At 45.2% G+C, this 21,080-nt stretch overlaps 1 protein-coding gene across 16 annotated transcripts in view; it reads right to left on the minus strand.

Annotated features, from left to right (window-relative positions):
• Nucleotides 1–21,080, minus strand: part of AFDN (afadin, adherens junction formation factor) — a 139,633-nt gene that overhangs the window by 41,820 nt on the left and 76,733 nt on the right. For 8 of the 16 annotated variants that reach the window (XM_067701528.1, XM_067701527.1, XM_067701526.1 and 5 more), the window contains exons 11-20: nt 16,631–16,700; nt 12,988–13,106; nt 10,158–10,219; nt 9,825–10,030; nt 7,813–7,833; nt 6,929–7,074; nt 6,506–6,600; nt 5,837–6,102; nt 3,707–3,850; nt 2,093–2,291 (exon numbers count right to left, since the gene is read on the minus strand). In XM_067701528.1, coding sequence (XP_067557629.1) covers nt 2,093–2,291; nt 3,707–3,850; nt 5,837–6,102; nt 6,506–6,600; nt 6,929–7,074; nt 7,813–7,833; nt 9,825–10,030; nt 10,158–10,219; nt 12,988–13,106; nt 16,631–16,700 — 1,328 coding nt within the window. The remainder of the gene's footprint in view (nt 1–2,092; nt 2,292–3,706; nt 3,851–5,836; nt 6,103–6,505; nt 6,601–6,928; nt 7,075–7,812; nt 7,834–9,824; nt 10,031–10,157; nt 10,220–12,987; nt 13,107–16,630; nt 16,701–21,080) is intronic. The other 8 variants (XM_067701531.1, XM_067701541.1, XM_067701540.1 and 5 more) reach the window with 2 other exon arrangements.

Genomic DNA, 21,080 nt, shown 5'->3' on the forward strand with positions numbered 1-21,080 from the left:
GGGGAGAACCACGGGGGGGGGAAGGTGGCAGCAGTGTGAGGGAGAGGCTGAGTCCACAGACAAAGGGATGCTGGCTGGAATTTCAGAAAAACAGGGCCACTGCCGGGAGTCAGACAGCAGGGAGAGGAGTGGACGCGGGGAGCGACCCCATGGAGGCACAGCACACGGTCCAGTACTGGGAGCACGGCTCGTGTGCTTGCAGATAGGGGGCCAGGACTGGCAGGAGATGGTGCCACGCCCAACGGCAGATGACGGGGACGTTCAGAGCAGGAGAGCAGGAACCAGCCCGGCAGCGAAGGTGCAGGGCTGCTGCGTGAGTGTCAGGGAGCCCACGGGAGCAGGGAGGACACCCCAAAGCAGCCCCACGGCCCCAGAGCAGCTGCCCTGGCCACCACCTCCCTACCAGGCCCAGGCTCAGGCCACTGCGGCTCAGGGACTCCCGCTGCCCGACTGAAGCTCTCTCAGACGTGCCTGCAGCCCGCACCCCTCCCTTCCGCCCCGCTTGTCCCAGAGTCAGGGCTGAACTGAGGGCTCTGCCAGCCCACCGCTGCCCCCGCCCCTTCATCCTGCACACACACCGATGCTTTAAGAACCACAACCCACCCTGCCTGTGCTTCTCCCAGGACAGCACCAAGAGCTCAGTCAGCGCTCCGGGGAGGGTTACAGACGCGTCTGCCAGCTGCTGTACAAACACATTTCGTTACAAGCAGCAGCCTTTGTAAAATGAATTTTTTAAAACGATCAAAACCTTTGAAGATGTAAAGACCTATTGTGGTGACTGAAACATTCACTGAAGTTAAAAGTCACACTAAGTTTATATATTTATATATCTACGGACCTTAATTTAAGCAAAAAAAAAATAATAGAAAAGTTAACTCCTAAATTTTGCTTCTCTTCTGCTACTCATCTGAGCTCCACATTACACAAAAGCAGCAGACGAGAAGTGAAATCCGGTCTAATTTAAAAGCTCGTGGCTCAGGTGTAACTGTGGTAGGCAGACCTCATTTTATCGCACTTTGCAAAGACTGTTTCCCACAGATGGGAAGGTCTGTGGCAGCCCTGCACCAGGCAAGGCTGTCGACGCCACTTTCCCCACAGCATCTGCTCACTTCAGGTCTGCGTGTCACATTCTGGGAATTCTTGCACTCTTTCAAGCTTTTCCATTATCATCGTGTGTGTCACGGTGGCCTGTGATCGATCTGTGACGACTCAGACTTGCTGAGGCTTGGACGGTGACCAGCATTTCTCAGCGATAAGGTACTTTTTTATCGAAGGCCCGTCCATTGCTTTTCAGACGTACTACTTCTGCACGCCTAACAGACGGATTACAGCACGGTGTGAACATAACCTCCGCACACGTGCTGGGAACCAGAGCTCCACGCGCCTTGCTTTCCTGCGGCGTCCTCTTCATCGCCGTGGCCTGGAACCAGACCCACGGCGCCTCCCAGGTGGGCCTGTGTCTTCCTCGGAACACATCAACAAGAGGGTGGACAGAGGGCACAGAGTAAAAGCGGGAAGCGAGCTGCGCTGTGCCGGTGCATCGGCACACACGCGCGTGCGAGCTTGGCATCGTGACGTGCACGGGCTCGCCCCGTGCCACAGTGCCAAGGGCTCCACACTCAGCCACCTGCTCAATCCTCAAGACAGCCCCGTGGGGTGGCACCGTCGACACGCCCACTGCACGGGGGAGGTCAAAGGCGACAGTGGGGTCAGAGCTCCGGCCGTCTGGTTCTAACGCTGGTGCTGTTCTTGCCTGCTCTGCTCTGGGGGCACCAACACTTACGGTTCGCGCTAACGGGGCAGATGGAGCTCCCAGGCTCTCACAGAACCCAGGAGGGAGGGGCAGCCAAGGTCCCTCCTGCTGTAACCTGACACCAGGCAAGCTCGAGGGTATCCGGGGCAACACCCAGGACCCCGTGGTCTGCACGCCTCTGACCCCACGTCCCCACGGGACGCTCCCTTCCAAGCCGCTGGACCCCCAGCTTTTCCAGCACACAGGGCGCACACAACGCGGGTGGGTTGACACACACGAGCGCAAGGCTCGCCCGCATGCGGGCCAGCTCGGATGCCAGGTGTGGGCACCGCCACCCACCTCTCTGGCACAAAGGGTCCAGAAACTCCTGTAAGCCGTTTGGGATGTTTCTGACAACGTCGCAGGAGTAGCCGTCCTCGGGCAGAAGGAACGGCAGCTGCAGGTCGGGGTCCTCCTCCAGCTGCACCTCCCGCCCGTCACTGCGTGCCAGCTCGTCGGCCGTGTTCTCCGCCACAGCCACCACATGCTCCATCAGGTCCTGGTTGGAAAACAGACACAGAGCTAAGGACACGCTCGGTGACGGGCGCAGCTGACCTGCAGCTGTCAGAAAAACGTCTAAGCACGCGTAGCGTGGCTACATACACACGCACAGGGAGAGTGAAGTCTATCAACAATTCAAATCAGTCTGTAAAGCAATAAAACACTAGTACAGCACACACTCTTAATACGTCAGCTTCCATATTAATTATTAATTTCCAAAGACCTGTAGTTTTAAACAGAAAGAAATTCTTCGACCACAAGAAAACGGTCTTTTTCCCTTCTCAAAAATAGTTTTTTCCTTGCACAATTTTTTAACATCCATTTGCTAATAATCTTATTTTTATACTTAACATCGGAAAAATCTAACACAATGTTAAATGTAAAAAAAAATCAGGACAAAAGTATCTGTTCCCGGCTTACGCAGAGGTTATTGCCTTATTATGGGATTATGGGTGATTCTTGTTTAAAAACTTTCCGGTAGTGAGATAATGTACACACAGGACAGTTCACAAATCCTAACTGTACAGCTCCGCCCCCACCAACCAGCCCGCTCGGGGGACCGAACCACACCCACTGCGAAGCTGCCCTCACTGCCCTGCCCTCCGTCCCCAAAGTCTCGGCCACCCAGGCTTCTAAGCCGCGTCCTCCTGTGTCCCCGAGTCTGTGCAAAGGGAAGCCCAGGGTGTAGAGCTGGTGCGTGACTTCCTGCGTTGCTGTGCAGCCACGTCAGGCTCCTCTACCGGACTGCGACACGGTCTATTTGGGGACAGGTAGTAGTTTCCAGGTGTGGGCGATTCTGTACCTGTCTTCTGTAGGCGTAAACCCCACACTGGAGATCAAGCCATCCATCCAATTAGGTTACTTCTCTGCCGAATTCTCAGGGCACATGCAGCATTCCTCTCTATAGAGAGCCAGCTGCAGCACGTACTGTTTCCTGTGTTTCTCACCCTCTGTCCCTCCTAGGAGGCATCCCAAAATAGCAGACTCTGTTCTGGACAAGAACCTGGGTTTTACCAGGCAGACACCTCTGCACAGGCTGGGGAGCCCCTGCAGCTACTGCTGTGTGAACACAAGGATGGCACTCGGGGTCGCGGGTCACAGCGCCGCGCCCGAGAACTCAGATGTCAGGGCAACTTCCTCACTCCCCGCCCCGGCTTTCCAACCATTTTCCAACAACCTCATTCCCCGAATTAAATCCCTTTCTACTTAACATGCTTATGTAGTTTCCACTTCTTGCACCGACCTCTAACTCATACAGACATCAATAGCAAAAGTGACCTTGTGAGACGACCAAGTGAATCATCTTACTTACTAAAGAAATAAGGGAACTGATTACATACATTTTCCTTTTTCTCCACATTTCCCCGTGCAGGCGCGGCCCGCATGGAGTGGCAGTGTGGTGCTGTCACTTACTGTAGGGACAAAAGGCTCATCGGGTGCGCAGTGGTAGTTCTGAAGTAAGGCTCGAAGCTGCAGCGAATTTAACTTGAAGCAGGTGCTGTTTACATTTGGGATGTCATCGGGTGCGTACTTATCCATCGTGAGCAAAGTGGTTGCCTAATTTGGAATGAGCAACATGGAAGATCATGATTTAAAAGTATTTCATAAATATTCCCCTTTACATAACATTTGTAAAACTGCAATAACTTGCTAATTTGATTTTGAAATGCAAGGTGTTTTTAAGAAAATACAGTTCCATTAACATTACCTGTATGTGTTAAACTGAACTCAAAGCATCGTAAAGGTTTTTAGATGAATTGTTTTATTAAAATATATATTTATAATGAGACTCAATAATTTATGTTCAGAGAGCATTTAAAACTTCTTAGAGGGCTTCCCTGGTGGTGCAGTGGTTAAGAATCCGCCTGCTGATGCAGGGGACGCGGGTTCGTGCCCCGGTGTGGGAAGATCCCACATCTTCCCACAGAGCGGCTGGGCCCGTGAGCCATGGCCGCTGAGCCTGTGCGTCCGGAGCCTGTGCTCCGCAACGGGAGAGGCCACAACAGTGAGAGGCCCACATACCGCAAAAACAAACAAAAACAAAAACAACAAAAACTTCTTAGAAACTTCAACATTTATATAACCACTAAGATCACCAGTTACTAAGGTCTGAGTAAAATACCACTGTAATGACTTCTTTTTTAAAAGATTTATTTATTATTTATTTGTTTAATTTATTTATTTTTCGCTGCATCGGGCCTTAGTTGCAGCACGTGGGATCTTCGCTGAGGCACGCGGGATCTTCCGTTGTGATGGGCAGGCTTCTCTAGTTGTGGTGCGTGGGCTCCAGGGCGCGTGGGCTCTGTAGTTTGTGGCACGCGGGCTCTCTAGCTGAGGAGCACAAGCTTAGCAGTTGCGGCGCGCAGGCTTAGTTGCCCCGCGGCATGTGGGACCCCAGTTCCCGGACCAGGGATCAAACCCACGTCCCCTGCACTGTAAGGTGGATTCTTTCCCACTGGACCACCAGGGAAGTCCCTGTAATGACTTTTTAAATAACTCGCTGATTCAATGAAAGTAAGAGGGCAGAAACCTCTTTCGAAACTAAATCTTTTTAAGAGACTGAGAAAAAAATACAAAATTATACACTGTAATAATACACTGTAATAATAATAATACTAAAAAAATGTCCTAGGGTATGAGGCTCTAGATACTCATTTCCTTAACTGCAAAACACCAGTTCCTAGTCTTAATACCTAGGAAGTTCCTAGAACTGGTTAAGCCATTAGGACATGGCTCTGCTGTACTCCTTTGTTCCTTTCCTCTTCTCCTGCTCTGTTCCTGGTGACCTGATGATTTTCTGCAGTGGTGTGCTTAGATCCCTTTCTCTTTATCTGTGTATCTGCTATAGGTCTTTGCTCTGCGGTCACCTGGCTTTGTATTCCTAAAGAGGCAGTCACCATCCATTTTCAAACTGGACTTTATCTTTCAGTAAGGAGCTTCATGAAATATACCTCACTATTCTCAATTTTAAAAACCCTTTAAGGTATTTATTCTACTGAGTACCACCTATTACGGGCTGTACTGTGTCCTCCAAAATTCATATGGGGAAGTCCTAACCCTGTTTACCTCAGAACGTCACTTTATTTGGAGACACGATCCTAACAGAAGGAATCAAGTTAAATCAGGTCAGTAGGTCTGGCGTCTTCATAAAAGGCGGACGCTTGGACACAGGTGCGCGTCCAGGAAGACAAAGGCAGAGGCGGGGACGGGTGGTGTGTCCACAAGCCCGGGGACACCAAAGACTGCCAACAGCCAGCAGAGCCTACGGAGGCCTGGAGCAGAGTCTCCCTCGCAGGAACCAACGTGCCCTGGCCTTGACCTCAGACTTCTGGCCTCCAGACACAATACATTTCTGCTGTTTAAGCCACCACATTTGTGCACTTTGTTCAAGCAACCCAGGCAAACTAATAAACCTACGTGTACATGTGAAAAACCCCAGAAGGAGGGTGCTGAGCTCTGCGGAGTCCACGTTCCCCCCGTGGTAGAACCAGAGACGTGTACGACAGCGCCACTGAGCGGGGCAGCGGGGCTGGGACCACCCACCTGCACGATCCTGCTGAGGTGGCAGTCGGCCGCCAGCTCCAGGCCCTGCTTCTCCGCCCAGGCCTCCACGTGCCCGAGCTGCTGGCGGATGATGGCGCCCCAGTAGTGGGAGCACAGCCCCGACTCGGGGTCGGTCACCAGCCTGTTGAACAGCCACATGTTGATGAAGTGGAAGAGCTGGGAGAAGAGCTGGATGGTCAGCGCGGCGTTGACCCGGCAGCGGCGCAGCAGCGACATGGCCCCCGTGAGCGTGTGCAGCACGTCGTCTGTGCAGAGAGACGGCACTGCGTCACCGAGAGCGCTCCGGAATTAGCGGTAAACGCGCGTGACGTCCGTTCAACCTCTTTAGAACAGCAGTCTCACCCCAACAGGGAGCAGTGACGTGGTCTCGAACCACCAATACGTAGCGGTATGAACTGTATCTACTGAAGTTCACCCGGACAGACCTCTGGGAAAGTCTGATGTCGCACCAGCAGGATGCGACAAGGTAACTCTTCTTAAACAAGACACGTGGTGATCACAATTTATTAGTTAAGAATGCCAGATCCAATAGGATGTCTCATTACTTTCATAATACCTCCCTCTCACATACAGCAAATATTAAAATGAAGCTAAACAAACAGGAGAAGGAGGGAAGGAGGGGACGAAGGAGAAAAAGAGAAGCCTAACCTATTTTGGGTCTCTGCAGACTGTTCTCTTCGGGGTCGTCCAGAAAGGCTGGCATGTAATTATTCAGTTCTGACTGAAGACAGTGAACCAGGTATCTGAAAATACGTAAACAATTTTAATAATCTCAGAAGGACGCCCTGCTATCATCAGACATAATATCACAAGAGAAACAATTCGTACTGTTTAGAAATATCTTTCATGTAAAAAATATATGTAAGAGTTCTACTCTCAGGATTCTTCAAACATAGCTAAGTGAATTAAATTTATTAAATCAACACATTTTGCATATAGTTATTTATGCTTCTTGATATCCATCTTCAATTCGGGTAAATAAAAACCCTTAAAATTAGTTTTGAAAGTTTAACCAGAAAACATGATTTAAATCTTTACAGAACAGTATCATCTCCAGACACACGTTCTTACTTAAAGGCCATCTGAACCAAGTGTGCTAGAACATCCTGGGCATCCAGCGTGATTCGACTCAGATCTCGGTCCTGCTTTATGAAGTTGAGCAGCTCAGATGCATTCGCCATCCAGAAAGCAAGCGCCCCTGCAATATTCTTCTGTTTCTGTAGACAGAACACGTTTCCATAGCAACCACAGGACAAACAACGACAATAAAAATAAAAAGGAATGCTCTTGAAAAGCTGCTGAAGATAGACCAGTACCTTCCCATTTTCACCAAGGTATTTACCACAGATACCAGATACGTGCAGAGGAATTTGGGTACATACATAGCAATGGAAAGTAAAAACCCACTGCAACTTCTTAGGATTCATGTATAGACACACGGATCTAGTGAGCTACAATTTATGGAATCAGTGGGGGGAAGGAGGTATCGAATAATACAACACCAAATTGGAGATTGTGCATTATCTGGTAATCTGTGAAGTATACACACGTGTATCCATGGTTACCCAACAGCCACCCTGATACTCAAAGTCACTGGCTTGGACACCAAGCAACTCGGTATCAAGTACTGATCTATCGTGTCATCTCCCGACCACATGTGCAGGCCAGGCAACCTCAGATGAGATCCAAAGAATAGGAACCAAGGATAAACAATAAAGAGAAGAAACAGAACTTTTGTCATTTCATATCCACACTGAAGTGCATTAAGCAAAAGTTATGAAATGCTGATAAAGGCTGCACAGTCCAAAAAGGGTTTTAGTACTGCATGTTCCAGCTGCCAAATGAGTGTTATGAGCCTCGGTCCGGTTGTTGTTGTACTTTGACATGGAAGCAGCATGAGAAACTCAGCTAAGCCAACACAGCCAGGAGGATCGGCTCCCAGCAGTATGTCCTACCTGATCAACCTGGTCTACTTCCTGGAGAAAAACAGACGCGGGGAAACCAAGCAGAACGAGAGAAAGAAACTTGTAAACAATCATGATAGTTAAAAAAAAAAAAAAATCAAAACACTAACATGAAGGTACGACATGAGGGTACGACACTTAGTTACGCTATTCCCACGTTACACACTCATTTACAGTCTGAGGCAGCTTTGGAAGCCTAGGGCATAAACCATTAGTTTCATGTTCTTAAAACTGGCACAGTAACGAAGGGAATTCCTAGAGTTTATCTATAAAGAAGATGTTACAATAAACAAATGAATACACTGATCTCTTTAAAAGATTTACAAAGAAAAGGACTTCTTAACATCTCTTAACAGCGTTGCGTGTTTGAGACGACTTAAACGTACATAACTTGAGAGTCTATTCTCCTGGACCAGTTAATAAGAATGAAAAACAAGAAAGACCAGCAAAAACAGTAAGAGCTGAGAACTTAAAAATGTATTAAAGATGCATTATTTCTATACTAGAAAGGAGTAACTTGTTTTTTGAAAGTAGGTTTTTACAAAAAATGAAAGAATTTTAATTATTCCATAATTACTCTCTAAAAATTGAAGACTTTTAGATCTTCAATCTTAATATTGAAAATTTTTAGATCTCCAATCACATACTGAACCTAAATCTGAAGTCTGAAAGGCTTGTCCTGATAATGGTGATTTCACTGCCTAGTTAAGGAAAGTCCATCAAAAGTAGTTTGCTGATGGGAGTCTGATAATTTGAAATCCAAACGCGATGGAAGACAGACAATGGCTCTGAATGACAACTGGAAAGGAAATCCACATCTGTCTATAAAATAATAAGAGAGTAACAAAATGGTATCCAAACAGAACGACTTTCCTTTTTATCTGTTTCCTCACTTGGGTAGAAGACTCATAACCTCCTCAAATTCACAGGCTAACCACTCAAACATAAAAGAAACCCTTCTTGCAAATGTCTGGCCTTTTAAAACAGTTCTGAGGGAATTAAAAGACTAGTCTGCCTCAAACTAGTCTTTTCTAGTTTGAAAAGTATCCTGACAGGAGAAAAACAATCAAACCATCTAGCCATGCTATGTATCATTATATACCTAGAGTTTCACAGCTGAGTAATAAATAGTGTTGACAAGTGATTTAGGAACACTTTTTAAAAAAATCTGTAAATTTACTTTTAAGGACTTTAAACCTCCAAGTTATCTAAAAGTCTGGAAAACGATTATGCCAATTTTATCAACTACAGACAAGACAGTACTAAAGGAAACAAACCATTCTGCCACGAAAATATCCTAATTTCCCGAAAACTTTAAAACTGGTTTATGAAAGAATTTGAATCTGATTTTCATCGTAAGTGAGAAATGTCACGATGTCCATTATACCTACACAAGTTTGCTATCAAAAAACCCAGATGCTAACTACCAACATCCTAGTAGGCTCATTATAAAAGAACAAGTCCTTTTTCATAACCATTAAAAAATTCTAAGGAGGTGTCAGGAACTGATGGGGCGGGTAATGGAGAGAAACTGCTCGGTGGGTGAGGGGTCTGTCTGGAGTGATGGGAAAGCTATGGAACCAAGTTCAGGAGGCTGCACAACACTGTGAATGTACTGATGCTACCCAACTACTCACTTTAAAAGGGTTCATTTTATGTTATGTGAATTTCACCTCAGTAATTTATTATTATTTTTTAAATTCTCAATGCCTTCTCACAACTAGTGTAATTTCAAGGGTCTTTTTCATGATCATTATGTTACCATGTACAGTTTCTCTTCCCTTATTTTAAATTTTGGAGGGAAGAAACAGAAAAGAAGTTTACATTTCTTTTCAACTTTTAAAGCTACACAATTTCTAATCCTACTTATGTAACTTTCGTTTTAGAAAAGATTAAGACGAAGTCAAACATGTAAGCCAATCTGAAATGTTAAAAAAACTAACTTAACTAATTTAAAAATTATAAACACGGTCATTGAACTGGCTTTGCAGGCTGGCGCTTACCTGAATGACCCCTTCCATCATGCTCACCATCTTGTTGACAATGGCAATCACTTTGTGCGTCCGTTCTGCGGGACTGACATCGGGTCTGTACTGGCTGGACAATACATACCGACACGCCATATATAACACGTATGTAGGTGACAACTTAAAATGGACTGTAGAGCTATTAGTGTAATTTATAATGGCAGATAAAAATGAATCTTCAGCTGTGAAAAGATTTCAAAAAAGAAGAAGAAGAAAAAAAAAAAAAGAACAAAAAAACCCCATGAAAATCAGATGGAGAAAAATGGAACAAGAAGTAATTCACTACCAATGCAATCTGAAATTACTCACAACTTTCCCTGAATTCAATGCTTGCAGGCAGTATTAGGTCAGGCCCAGGAGCGTCCTGAGTTCTGAAAGAGGAAAATGGCCATTTCTTAAAATCCGGTCACATTAGCTAATAACATCACCGACAACCAGTGCAGATTTCTGCAACTATTTCTTAAATGTCTATATATAAAATTTTTTCAAATAACACACAGCCCGATGACTGGTTTTCACGTGGAACCTATTCAAGCGTTCAAATGAGTGAACTGGGAGTGACCACGTCCCAGCTCCTCACAGAGGTCAGGTCCTTGAAGTATCTGCTTCCCTCAGGAGAACGGATCTGACCCTGTTTCTTTATTATTGATGAAGACGTCGCGTGGAGCAGAGAGATCAGGCTGCCAGGCACCTGCTACCGCGATGGCTCAAGTGACAATGAAGAGACACTGCTGGGAGACACAGAGAAAATCTAAACCACACTGAGCTTGAAACTGAGCTCTCACACAGGAAAAGGAAAAGTGTCCTAAGAGCTAGACATCGCCTTTCTCTCCCAATAGAGGTTAGACACGTGACCCCTGCCATTCCAGGTCCCCTCGACCACTCAGTGTTAGCATTTGTCCCCGCGCACGGTGACCACGCCGTAGGATGACTAACACGGCTGACTACAGATCTGCAGGTACAGACGGGCGAACTAAAGTGATTCCTTTCCAACAACAAATGTTCTGGTCCCTCCATCCTCATCTCCACGCACCAAAAGATGAATAAGGAGAAATATAATGTGGGTTCATTCAAACTATCATAAACATGAAAAGTAAAAACAAAAAAACCTTCTTTTCACCAAATTACATGCTTCAAAGTTTATTATCCAGTCTATGATTTATTAATTTGGATTTAACTCAATAATTTAGGTATAAAAATGCTCTTAGAAACAGAAGTAATTCAAAAGCTCAATTATTTTAATGTCTTTCTTATGCTGCCGTATTTGTAAACATCTGAAATTGTAGCTAAGCAGTTATTTTCAATTCAATACCCATAACGTGAACCTGGATAAATTTTTACCAAATTTTTTTAATGCTTCATCACTTCAACACATCTATTAAAAATAAGGAATTTAAATTCTCATTGAAAAAATTTTAAAAATGTGTCAGTGGTACTTTAAAGGTCTTTTCCATCATTCCTAATTGTTTCCTTGACTAAGGTTAGTATTTAATCGCTCATGAAAGCTACTTAGAGTTTTATGACCGCACCAGTGTAGAAGAACTGCTTATACTAACAATGTATCATATACACGAAAAACAGAGGCTGAAAATGGGAAGAGCCATCTGTTTCCATCACTGTCCTCATATCAACAAAGCAACACGCACTTATATCCAACAAAACTTAAACAAGTCTTGGCAAAACAAAAGAATATGACCCTGCAAAAAACTTAACTGAAATATATGCTCACAGGAAAAAATAATTTCTGACATATAATTAATCATCATATGGCTATTCTGACACTATATTATCATATATTTATTAACTATTAATATGTTAGTAAGTATATACTTATTAATTTTGCATACCCTAAAAACATTATCCTAATCAATCTTCCCCTCCCCTAATGATGATTTGCTTATTCAAGTATTTATGGGCTAAGAACTATGATACACACCTCTTGATCACCTTATAAGCAAATGGAGGTTAACTCCTTATAATACTAATTCACTGTTCTGAACATCTAATCCTAGAATACACTACCAAAAACAAGTCCGGACACAGAAAGTAGGCTATTTATTATTATATCTAAAAAAAATTCTCCACGTATAATGATTCATATTGTAATTGTAAAAAAATTCACAAAAAAATACTGAATAATAACCAAAAGCCCATAATAAAAATGAGGTAAAAACTTGAGATTCCCAGATGAGTCCACAGATTTAATCACTATGATGAACGCTATTAAAATCTTACAATGTACAGTGCCCTCTGCTGCAAGACGGAAAACTTAAGAACTGTATCAGTCGCCTGTCGCCTGTCACCAAATGTAAGCGACCTGCCTCAGCTAACGCCTTGGTTACTGGATCTGCGAAAGGGAACGGTCAGCAAGGCCTCATCAAAAGTCTGAAAAGCACCAACGACGAGCGCTCCCGGCTCCACTGCTGGTAACGAGCGCGTTCACACCCAGCTCCCCCGTTTCTGTGCGAGGAGGGCTCACCACCTACAATGAACCACCATGCTTTCCTACACCGAAACAATTTTAGAAGCCACAAGGAAGCAGAATTCTGACTTAAGGTGAGCTATATTTAAAAATCTTAAGAAAAGGAAATAACAAAAGGTCTATGCTCTCTGTTCAAAAAAACTAGGCAAGACCAGTGCCAGCAGAGAAAAAGACTCATCTCCGTCTATCAACGGGGAGCCGTCAGGGCGTGAGACAGAGCAGGATGCGCTCCGTGACTCTGAGACACTCAACCTCAACCTCATTCTTGGCTCTGTGTATTTTTAAACACGTGAGGATTTCCTCTGGAAATGGGTCAAATGATTAGTCTTATCTAAATATCAAAATGATCAAATATTAAAATCCTCCAAAAATTCCCTTTCTCCCTGTTTTTACGAAGTAGCACATTTAACATGGAAACATCTTAATTCAAATTGCCTCCCGTTTCACCTGGATGAGGCCGTGGCATGTAAGCGAGGGATGTAACTGTTGATGAAGCTTTTTTTTTTCAATTCAGTAACATGAAAAGGAAATAACCTTAAAGTACTGCTAACACTCTAAAAATGTCAGCCAAACCTCTGGAGTGAGTAACCTTTAACCCAAACCCTCTCCAGGTGTACTTTCACTCCTTTCACAATTCCAAAGGCACCCATTTCCCACCTGCTTTCTTGCCTGCGGTAGTCCAGCTGCTGTTCCACTCTGACCATGGGCTTCACCATCCCTCGCTCGGCGGTGCTGGCGGCAGACAGCCCCCTGTCGCCGTCCAGCCTGGAGGAGCTCTAAGTCCAGGGGAAACACAGGGCGTTTAAACACAGCACGCGGACCAACCACGCTTCACACCCAGTCAGCGTCGCGGGGGAGGCGGGGGGGGGGGGGCGCAGAGGGACAGGAGAGGCCAGGAGGGGCCCAGCAGTGCCGAGGATGCCACGTCCACGGCAGTGTGCCCAAGAGCACAGTCACTGAGAGAATAACAGCACACACGGCCACTTTCCCCGTCTGGCTCTAAAACACAGGCATGCAGGCGTGGGGCACACACACCAGGGCCCTGCAGAAAGTCCAGTAATAGCAGCGACCTGACTCCACGGAGTTCTCTTGGGTCAGAACACAGTGGACAGGGTATGTGCACAACGCGAAGAGGCGGCTCTCTGTTTACTTGTGAGTTTTAAGGAAGGATGAAGGAATTCACTCATCACAGCTCAAAACCTAGTGAAGGGTTCAGTACCGAAACTGGCTTGCTTCCTGCCCTTAATGAACACAGGGAAAAGACACCTATGAAGCAACCCCACACAGTCGATGTAAGTCCCTCCAAGCAGTGCCCAGTCCTAGCCAGCCTGTGGCTGACAGAGGGATGAGTTACTGATGTTCAGAAAACAATCAGAACAGAATCAATAAATTTAGGTAAAAAATCCATTGCAGCAAAAAATTTATGTAAGACTTCTTGCTACATCCCTTACTGTAGAAACTGAGCACAGATAAGTAAATAAAAATCATCCTGGCCTTACCTCCCAGAATTAACCTTGTGCAGCATGTATCTTTCCATTCTTTATATCTCCCATAAATGACATTACACAGCCTACACTCTGTAAAAGATACTTTTTCTAATGCTGTAGACATCTCATAATATTATTTTTATGTTACAGAATTGTAATGGCTGTATTAACATTCTGTTGTCTATTCGTCAAGGTTCATTAAACCAATTTTTATTAGGTTGTTTAAAATGTTCATCAGTATAAAGTGTCAGGATAGCTGTGCTTGTGTGTGTGTATAAATACACACACACACACACACACACATGTTCACACACAGTAATTAATTACTTTGTTAAGGTATGGCTACAGAAATAAAATTGCTTGGTCAGTGGATGGCGACATTTAGACTACAAAAAGTTGTTATAAATGAATAATGGTAAGGCAATGAACAAATAAACTGCTATGTTTATAAACTAACATGTTACAAAACCACTTTAGCTGTTTTCAAGTGGTTTTTAGAACAAATGCTCACAAAACAGCTGAAGGAAGCAGGAAAGAAAGGTGTGTGTCTGTGTAGAGAAGGATTTAATCATGTTAAAATACACATGAACACACACACGCATAGGAGTTCAGAAAAGGATCTACCAAAATTTTACCAAAAGCCAACCATGAACTGTTTTCAGTTTTTTTTACACGTTTTCTCAATTTAGCCAAGTGTTCTATATTGACTATGCGTTCTTATAAGAAGCAAAATTTTTTATAAAGATGGTTATCATATCGGGTTCTGAGAGTACTTATTCATTAAGTTGCTTAGAAGACCTTTACTGAGACTTGTACGTACTACCAGGCATTCTTCTAAGCAGCAGAAGTGCAGCAGTGAGCACACAAGCCCTACCACCCTCACAAGCTCACACTCCACAGTCAATCGACAAACAAGTAGCGTACGGTATCAAGGGCTGCACAAAGAATGTCACGTACGGTGTGCACTAGTGCCAGGGCGCTCAAGGAAGACTCCTTCATGGAGGAGACTGCAGAGGAAGCCCGAGGTAAGAAGGGGCTCGCTGGGGGACAACCAGTGGAAAGAGCGTTCCACGAGAAGCAGGCCCACCCGGCCTTTGGGTGGGAAGGGGGTGGGCGTCCCGGGAACAGAAGCAGTGGTGGCACATGCTGAGCTGAGAGGGAAGGGGGCCGGGCCCCAGGAGCTGTGTGACACAGAGCGACGACCGTGTGACAGCGGGACAAGAAACCACCCAGAGGCTTCGGAAGCAGGGCAGTAGCAACGTCTAATTCACGTCTTTAATACCTCGGTTCAGCTGCCGGGAGGAGAATGACGGGCCAGGGAAGAGCAGAGGAGGGGCTGCCGTCTAAGAAGCTCTGCGGTCCCTCCGCCACAGGACGGCTGCAGCCTGAGCCAGACTCTCCCGGGGACGACAGACAAAGGCGGGTCAGAGGGCAGGGGCCGTGCCGGCGGGACCTGCCGATGACCGGGTGAGGGCGTGACCAGGTGAGGGGACGAGGGGGGCCAGGGTGGCCCGCGACAGGTTTCTGTCGAGCGATGCCGAGGACGCTGGAGGACGGGACGTCAGGCCCCGAGGTGGGGAAGGGTGAGGGAGAGAAGGTGCGTGAGAAAGAAAGTCTCCGTTTGTCTCAGCTGCGTTGAATGTGACGGGTGCTGCAGAGTCTGGGGGGCTGGCGCCCAAGACGGGAGTGGCGCGCACAAAGGGCATCCAACTGTCTAAGGTCAGCTGGGAACAGGTACCAACGGAAGAGGGGGGCCCGAGGTCTGAAGCCTTGGCCCCCAATTTCAGAATCAGGTGGGGGGGGGACGGGGACCCACCAATCAGACTGAGGAGGAAGGTGCCGTGAGACGGGGGCGAGAGAGGCCCTGGGGCGGAGGGCGTGCACCCGCTGGGTGGTGCTGGCACCGCCGAGACGGACCACATGGGACCTGGAACCGGGGGCGTCGGTGCCCGGGACAGGCGCGGCCCTACGAGCGGGAAAGGAGATGGAGTGCAGGCCGTGGACACGGCCACCGCCGATGATCCCTGCCAGAAACCGTGCTGAGAACACGAGTAGGAAACGGGCAGTAGCTGGAGAGGACAGCACGGAAGGGTTTTAAAAATCTGTTCCGGTGCCCGAAGATGAGCCCCACGCGAGCAGCTCCTGCCCCCGAGCCGGGCCCGTGAACGGCGCGGTGGAAGGCGCAAGGCCTGGGAGCTCAGCGCTTCTCGTGAGGCACTAAGACGTCCGCCGCCCCCGTGGAGAGAGATGGGCGAGGGGTCCCGGCCACCAGCCGTCCCACACAAGGAGCCACCAGCAAGACCAGCAGAGCAGACTGAGCCCTGAGCAAACCGCCCTGCACAGCTACGAAGAAACAAAACAGCTGCTGCTTCAGTCCCCGAGTCTGGGTGTGGGGTGTGACCCAGCAGACGGGAACCAGAACGAGGACAGAAGTAAACCAACTGTGCAAGAGAGAGAGCACAGCGCCCACGGGCGTGAAGCGGCAGGTGGGAGCCGGGACCCAGGCTGAGGTAAGAAGGGCAGGAGTCCGCTATCTGCGGGGGTGGCCTGAGCGAGAAAGGCTGGCCACACAGAGGACAGGCCTAGGACACACTGCTTGGGAGAGAGAGCACAGCCTCCCGGCCTTAGCGGAAAAGACGGTCTGCTGCTCACGTATCACCACGAGAGACACAAGTGGTTAGGACACCCACACGCAGGCCACTATTAAAGTCTGTCTGTACAATACTTTTACGAGGATGTCATCAGTAGTTCATCAAAGACGTCCTGTTACGCGAAACAAACACAGTCCTGTTAGGTAAGAGACAATCACCCACCTTGCTCGCTGGTAATGCTGTCCCACTATGAACATCTCCTCCCAAATCAAAAGTTGTCTCCTGAACAATTCTGTTGAGACAGAAAAAGAAATACATAGAATTAATAACTCTCCAATGACAAGAGGTAGTCTCTTCTTTATAACACAAAAGGAATAGCTAGCTAGCTAAATATCCCAACGTTCAAAGATCTTCAAGCAATCACTTTACTGCCAGAATATGAACTTAATGAATTAAAAAACTACTGTGACTTTATGAACTTTTCCTACCAATGTATACTGAATACTCTTGAGATCAGATTTTTGTTTTTGACTCTCTACCCTGAAAGGTGAGAAAGTGAGCCTTCCTTCTCAACCTCCCATTTTTATTCTTTATCATCATTTTTCTTTTTTTTTTTAACATCTTTATTGGGGTATAATTGCTTTACAATGGTGTGTTACTTTCTGCTTTATAACAAAGTGAATCAGTTATACACACACATATGTTCCCATATCTCTTCCCTCTTGCGTCTCCCTCCCTCCCACCCTCCCTATCCCACCCCTCCAGGCTGTCACAAAGCACCGAGCTGATCTCCCTGTGCTATGCGGCTGCTTCCCACTAGCTATCTACCTTACTTTTGGTAGTGTATATATGTCCATGCCTCTCTCTCGCTTTGTCACAGCTCACCCTCCCCCCTCCCCATATCCTCAAGTCCGTTCTCCAGTAGGTCTGTGTCTTTATTCCTGTCTTACCCCTAGGTTCTTCATGACATTTTTTTCCCTTAAATTCCATATATATGTGTTAGCATACGGTATTTGTCTTTCTCTGACTTACTTCACTCTGTATGACAGACTCTAGGTCTATCCACCTCATTACAAATAGCTCAATTTCGTTTCTTTTTATGGCTGAGTAATATTCCATTGTATATATGTGCCACATCTTCTTTATCCATTCATCCGATGATGGGCACTTAGGTTGTTTCCACCTCCGGGCTATTATAAATAGAGCTGCAATGAACATTTTGGTACATGACTCTTTTCGAATTATGGTTTTCTCAGGGTATATGCCCAGTAGTGGGATTGCTGGGTCATATGGTAGTTCTATTTGTAGTTTTTTAAGGAACCTCCATACTGTTCTCCATAGTGGCTGTACCAATTCACATTCCCATCAGCAGTGCAGGAGTGGTCCCTTTTCTCCACACCCTCTCCAGCATTTATTGTTTCTAGATTTTTTGGTGATGGCCATTCTGACTGGTATGAGATGGTATCTCTTTCTGGTTTTGATTTGCATATCTCTGATGATTAGTGATGTTGAGCATTCTTTCATGTGTTTGTTGGCAGTCTGTAAATCTTCTTTGGAAAAATGTCTATTTAGGTCTTCTGCCCATCTTTGGATTGGGTTGCTTGTTTTTTTTGTTATTGAGCTGCATGAGCTGCTTGTATATTTTGAAGATTAATCCTTTGTCAGTTGCTTCATTTGCAACTATTTTCTCCCGTTATGAGGGTTGTCTTTTGGTCTTGTTTATGGTTTCCTTTGCTGTGCAAAAGCTTTTAAGTTTCATTAGGTCCCATTTGTTTATTTTTGTTTTTATTTCCATTTCTCTAGGAGGTGGGTCAAAAAGGATCTTGCTGTGATTTATGTCACAGAGTGTTCTGTCTATGTTTTCCTCTAAGAGTTTGATAGTTTCTGGCCTTACGTTTAGGTCTTTAATCCATTTTGAGCTTATTTTTGTGTATGGTGTTAGGGAGTGATCTAATCTCATACTTTTACATGTACCTGTCCAGTTTTCCCAGCACCACTTATTGAAGAGGCTGTCCTTTCTCCACTGTACATTCCTGCCTCCTTTATCAAAGATAAGGTGACCATGTGTGCGTGGGTTTATCTCTGGGCTTTCTATCCTGTTCCATTGATCTATCTTTCTGTTTTTGTGCCAGTACCATACTGTCTTGATTACTGTAGCTTTGTAGTATAGTCTGAAGTCAGGGAGCCTGATTCCTCCAGCTCCGTTTTTCGTGCTCAAGATTGCTTTGGCTATTCGGGGTCTTTTGTGTTTCCATACAAATTGTGAAATTTTTTGTTCTAGTTCTGTGAAAAATGCCAGTGGTAGTTTGATAGGGATTGCATTGAATCTGTAGATTGCTTTGGGTGGTAGAGTCATTTTCACAATGTTGATTCTTCCAATCCAAGAACATGGTATATCTCTCCATCTGTTGGTATCATCTTTAATTTCTTTCATCAGTGTCTTATAATTTTCTGCATACAGGTCTTTTGTCTCCTTAGGTAGGTTTATTCCTAGATATTTTATTCTTTTTGTTGCAATGGTAAATGGGACTGTTTTCTTGATTTCACTTTCAGATTTTTCATCATTAGTGTATAGGAATGCAAGAGATTTCTGTGCATTAATTTTGTATCCTGCAACTTTACCAAATTCATTGATTAGCTCTAGTAGTTTTCTGGTAGCATCTTTAGGATTCTCTATGTATAGTATCATGTCATCTGCAAACAGTGACAGCTTTACTTCTTCTTTTCCGATTTGGATTCCTTTTATTTCCTTTTCTTCTCTGATTGCTGTGGCTAAAACTTCCAAAACTATATTGAATAAGAGTGGTGAGAGTGGGCAACCTTGCCTTGTTCCTGATCTTAGTGGAAATGCTTTCAGTGTTTCACCATTGAGGATGATGTTGGCTGTGGGTTTGTCATACATGACCTTTATTATGTTGAGGAAAGTTCCCTCTATGCCTACTTTCTGCAGAGTTTTTATCATAAATGGGTGTTGAATTTTGTCAAAAGCTTTCTCTGCATCTACTGAGATGATCATATGGTTTTTCTCCTTCAATTTGTTAATATGGTGTATCACATTGATTGATTTGCGTATATTGAAGAATCCTTGCATTCCTGGAATAAACCCCACTTGATCATGGTGTATGATCCTTTTAATGTGCTGTTGGATTCTGTTTGCTAGTATTTTGTTGAGGATTTTTGCATCTATGTTCATCAGTGATATCGGCCTGTAGTTTTCTTTCTTTGTGACATCCTTGGCTGGTTTTGGTATCAAGGTGATGGTAGCCTCGTAGAATGAATTTGGGAGTGTTCCTCCCTCTGCTATATTTTGGAAGAGTTTGAGAAGGATAGGTGTTAGCTCTTCTCTAAATGTTTGATAGAATTCGCCTGTGAAGCCATCTGGTCCTGGGCTTTTGTTTGTTGGAAGATTTTTAATCACAGTCACAATTTCAGTGCTTGTGATTGGTCTGTTCATATTTTCCCTTTCTTCCTGGTTCAGTCTTGGCAGGTTTTGCATTTCTAAGTATTTGTCCATTTCTTCCAGGTTGTCCATTTTATTGGCATAGAGTTGCTTGTAGTAATCTCTCATGATCTTTTGTATTTCTGTAGTGTCAGTTGTTACTTCTCCTTTTTCATTTCTAGTTCTATTGATTTGAGTCTTCTCCCTTTTTTGAGATCAGTTTTTTGAAAACTAATAACAAAAAATTGAAAGGAAGCATAAAGGAAAACAGAGAAAGCTGTTCCGTCAGTGAGTCTCTCTAGGTGGCAAATGGCATGTGTGGGCTCAGGGAAGGCCGGGGTGTGTGAACACAGCGCCGACACCTGAGGCGCCAGGAGCCCACGTGTGGGCTCAGGGAAGGCTGGGGTGGGGTGGGGGGGTGGAGTGGGCATGAAGACAAGGCACAGGCCCAGCTGACTCCTGCCTGAAAGCCAAGCTGATGGTTTTTTAAAAGCTCACGGATACCACCATTAGGCTACAAATAAAGAAATGGAGAAATTTTTGATAATGTCAATAATTAGATCCAGAGTAATTCTAAACAGTTTTTAAGAATATCTCAAAAATACCAAAACTGTTAAACTTATCATTATGAAAAATTAGTTGAGAATATAAACGAAATCTCATTTCAAAGAGTCAATAATCTGAGGCGAGCTACAGCTCTTTGGCAGAAAGGAAGGGTGAATGCAATCCATTTATTCCAGCTCACGGGAGAGGCCCAACCGAAGGGGAGAAAGAGCCCTAAAACATCTGTTGAGAGGCTCATACACCATGATCAAGTGTGATTTATTCCAGGGAGGCACACAGATGGTTCAACAGCCACAAATCCACCAACGCGGCACACCACGGTCATCTCCACATATGCAGAACAAGATCTGACAAAATTCAACAGCCATTTGTGATAAAAACTCTCCACAAAGAGGGCACAAAAGAAACATCCCTCATCATCACAAAGGCCACGTATGACAAACCTAAGTCAACATCACACTCAACAGCGAAGAACTGAAAGCATTTCCTCTAAGATCAGGAACAAGACAAGGACGTCTACTCTCACCAGTTTTATTCAACAAAGCCAGAGCAATTAGGCAAGAAAAAGAAATAAGAACCATCTAAATCAGAAAATAAGGGAAACTGTCACTATTTGCAGATGACAAGATGCTATATACAGAAAACCCTAAAGACTCCACTAAAAAAATG

The sequence above is a fragment of the Pseudorca crassidens genome, chromosome 13 (assembly GCF_039906515.1).
Source record: "Pseudorca crassidens isolate mPseCra1 chromosome 13, mPseCra1.hap1, whole genome shotgun sequence".
Classification (NCBI taxonomy): Eukaryota; Metazoa; Chordata; class Mammalia; order Artiodactyla; family Delphinidae; genus Pseudorca; species Pseudorca crassidens.